The sequence below is a fragment of the Notothenia coriiceps genome, unplaced genomic scaffold (genome assembly GCF_000735185.1).
Source record: "Notothenia coriiceps isolate Sejong01 unplaced genomic scaffold, NC01 NC01_scaffold00034394, whole genome shotgun sequence".
Taxonomy (NCBI): Eukaryota; Metazoa; Chordata; class Actinopteri; order Perciformes; family Nototheniidae; genus Notothenia; species Notothenia coriiceps.
This window is the reverse complement of record NW_011367095.1, coordinates 1-3,058: the sequence shown is the minus strand read 5'-3', so window position 1 is coordinate 3,058 and position 3,058 is coordinate 1. Positions and strand designations below refer to the sequence as shown.

Genomic DNA, 3,058 nt, shown 5'->3' with positions numbered 1-3,058 from the left:
TTGAGTGGATGCACCTGAACGCACCATTGAGTGGATGCACCTGAACGCACCTTTGAGTGGAAGCACCTGAACGCACCTTTGAATGGATGCACCTGAACGCCCCTTATAGTGGATGCACCTGAACGCACCTTTGAGTGGATGCACCTGAACGCACCTTTGAGTGGATGCACCTGAACGCACCTTTGAGTGGATGCACCTGAACGCACCTTTGAGCTGCAGTAAGCACGCGGCCGGCAGCAGCTCCTGAACGTTCTCCACCGTCACCAGAACAGTCTCCGTGTACACGAAGTCCAGAAGAATCTCCATCGTAGATGCTGTCAGACCCTGGATATCAACGAAGGACTTCCCCTTCTCTGCCAGCTGCACACACACACACACACACACACACACACACACACACACACACACACACACACACACACACACACACACACACACACACACACACACACACACACACACACACAGTCAATAATAACTAGAAATTGAACTAACTTGTGCAATTGAAGACGCTGCTTTCCATTAAATCAAATAGTTATTCATATCTTACACTAATTGTATTCTCTTAGCTTTTTACATGACTGTTTTTAAATGTATTTAAATATTATTTGATGTGTTTCTGTTGCACTTTATTTGTGTGCTTTATAAATATATATATTTCAATTTTTTTCAACTTGAGCGTCAAAATCACGTGACACGTTCGGGCGTTAGCCAATCAGTGATGAGGATCTCAGCATGCCGTCACTGACGTTGAATCATAAGAGCAGCATAAGAGATGTCCCGCCTCTTATACCCTATCACGTACAATGTGTCGGAGCGATGGCCAATAGGAGCGCGAGTGTTCCATAGTGATGTCACCATGATCCGGAAGTACACAGAGGAGTTTTGGATGCTAACTCTAAGCCTCTGTGAGACATCCTTAGAGTGTTACCTCGCTGGTGAACATGGCGCAGAAGTAGTCGCTGCAGGCTGCGAGGACGATCCGGTGCGCGGGGAAGTCGGCCGTGTTCACCCTCAGCGTGATGTCACACAGCGTGTTGCTCTTCCTCAGAGCGTTCATGGCGTTCAGGATGGATTTGGCGTGAGAGTTGGTCATGATGTCTTTGGGAGCCATGTTTCCCCCGGAGGCGCCGCCCGACCTCAGGCTGCTCCAGGAACCTGAGAGAGGAGGAGGAGGAGGAGATCCGATGAGGAGAGAGTCTTCATCACTGCATCCTCTGAACATGCAGCTCTGAGTATTAAAGTTATACTAGTTTCATATTTGGGTGATTAGTCTAAATCACAACATAGTACGTTCAAATAATGACTGATATATGTAAACACAGGGTTACACAAAGACATGTAGTTCTTATTATTAGTTCACCATATGTTTGACATACTAAATGTGTCTCCTAATGTCACAAACAAGTAGAAATATAACAATATTATTTAAATTGGACCAAAAGGTACAATACTAGAGTAAAGGAACTTAGTTACTTCCCACCCCTGTATACTTCCTGATTGAAATGAAGTGCACCTTGGGTGATATTGTGCTTGCTAGTGTTTTGACTTTAATGCAGTGAATGTGTTTCTGCAGCCACTCACCGTTAAAGGATCTGAGAACTGTTTCCACCGCTGGGAGGCAATGACTGTAAGAGCTGCAGCTACACATGAGCCATCAGCAGCTACACACACTACACACTGCAAACACACACAGATCCAGCAGCTACACACACACCAACAACAACCACAGAGGATAATACCTGTGTGCAGAACAGCTGATCCAAAGCTAACTGAGCCCTGCTAGCTCTCCTGCTGTCAGTCAGAGAGAAGCTTTACACTACAGGTAATCCATGGTGACTCTGACATGTCACTCTGGAACTCCTCACACTCTCAAGTGTCTCAAATATCCGGTCACATCCCCCCAGGTTCGGCTTTAAAGCAGGTACAATGGCTCGTTTTGCAGCAGCAGCAGGGTCACTGCACTACAGACGTAAACAGAACATTACGTGACTGCGTGCGCGCTACCGCCGCCCAGACGGAGACGCGAGTGATGCAGCGTGACGTCACTTACCAGACGCAACACATGCTCCACCGGACTTGAGGGCCCCTGGACTTTGTTGTATGTAGAATGTATGATATTGAATAAAATAAATAAAATAAATAAAATAAATAAAATAAATAAAATAAATAAAATAAAATGCTCCGCTCTCCAGTCCAGCAGGGGGCGGTAATGCACTCTTTTCATTGGTCCCAACAGCTAATAAACGTCAGAGAATAATACGTTGTAGTTCCCCCGTTTGGCCACTAAACGGAAATCTGCTTCACCGTTGGCGCACTTCCTTCCTGGAGGTTTTAGAGGAGGAGCAGCGGCTGTTTCCGGTTACACGAGAGAGAGAAACACGGTAAGAATCTGAGAAAACTGTTTAAAAAGAACCGTAAAAAAGAACCGGGGAGCTACGGTTCTCCTGAGTCCGGGGGGAGAGGCTGTGGAGACGGACTGACATGGAGGCAGAGTGCCGGGAGATCGATGAGACCGGGAGCTGGAGCGCCGTTTATCAGGTGAGTCTCTGCGGGGAGAAGAGGCACTTTCTGCGGGGCGAATAGGGGAAAACAGGCCGGTAGTGGAGCTCCTTATCCGGGGAGAAGAGGGGGAAACAGGCCGGTAGAAAGGCTCCTTCTGCGGGGAGAAGAGGCACTTTCTCCGGGGAGAAGAGGGGGAAATAGGCCGGTAGTGGAGCTCCTTCTGCGGGGAGAAGAGGCTCCTTCTGCGGGGCAAATCGGGGAAAACAGCCCGGTAGAGAGACTACTTATACGGGGAGAAGAGGGGGAAACAGGCCGGTAGAGAGTCTCCTTCTACGGGGAGAAGAGGGGGAAACAGGCCGGTAGAGAGGCTCCTTCTGCGGGGAGAAGAGGGGGAAACAGGCCGGTAGAGAGACTACTTATCCGGGGAGAAGAAGAGGAAACAAGCCGGTAGTGGAGCACTTTCTCCGGGGAGAAGAGGGGGAAACAGGCCGGTAGTGGAGCACTTTCTCCAGGGGGAAGAGAGGGAAACAGGCCGTTAGTGGTGCACTTTCTC

General features: G+C 48.8%; 1 protein-coding gene across 1 annotated transcript; it reads right to left on the bottom strand.

Annotated features, from left to right (window-relative positions):
• Positions 1–50: 50 nt before the first annotated feature.
• On the bottom strand, positions 51–1,996 carry LOC104962155 (kelch-like protein 12; the record flags this gene model as incomplete). The annotated part of the gene is made up of 3 exons (XM_010790557.1): positions 1,585–1,996; positions 932–1,158; positions 51–360 (listed from the first exon to the last, which is right to left on the bottom strand). Coding segments are annotated over exons 1-3 (604 nt in total), but the record flags the coding sequence as incomplete, so codon positions are not given.
• Positions 1,997–3,058: the final 1,062 nt, after the last annotated feature.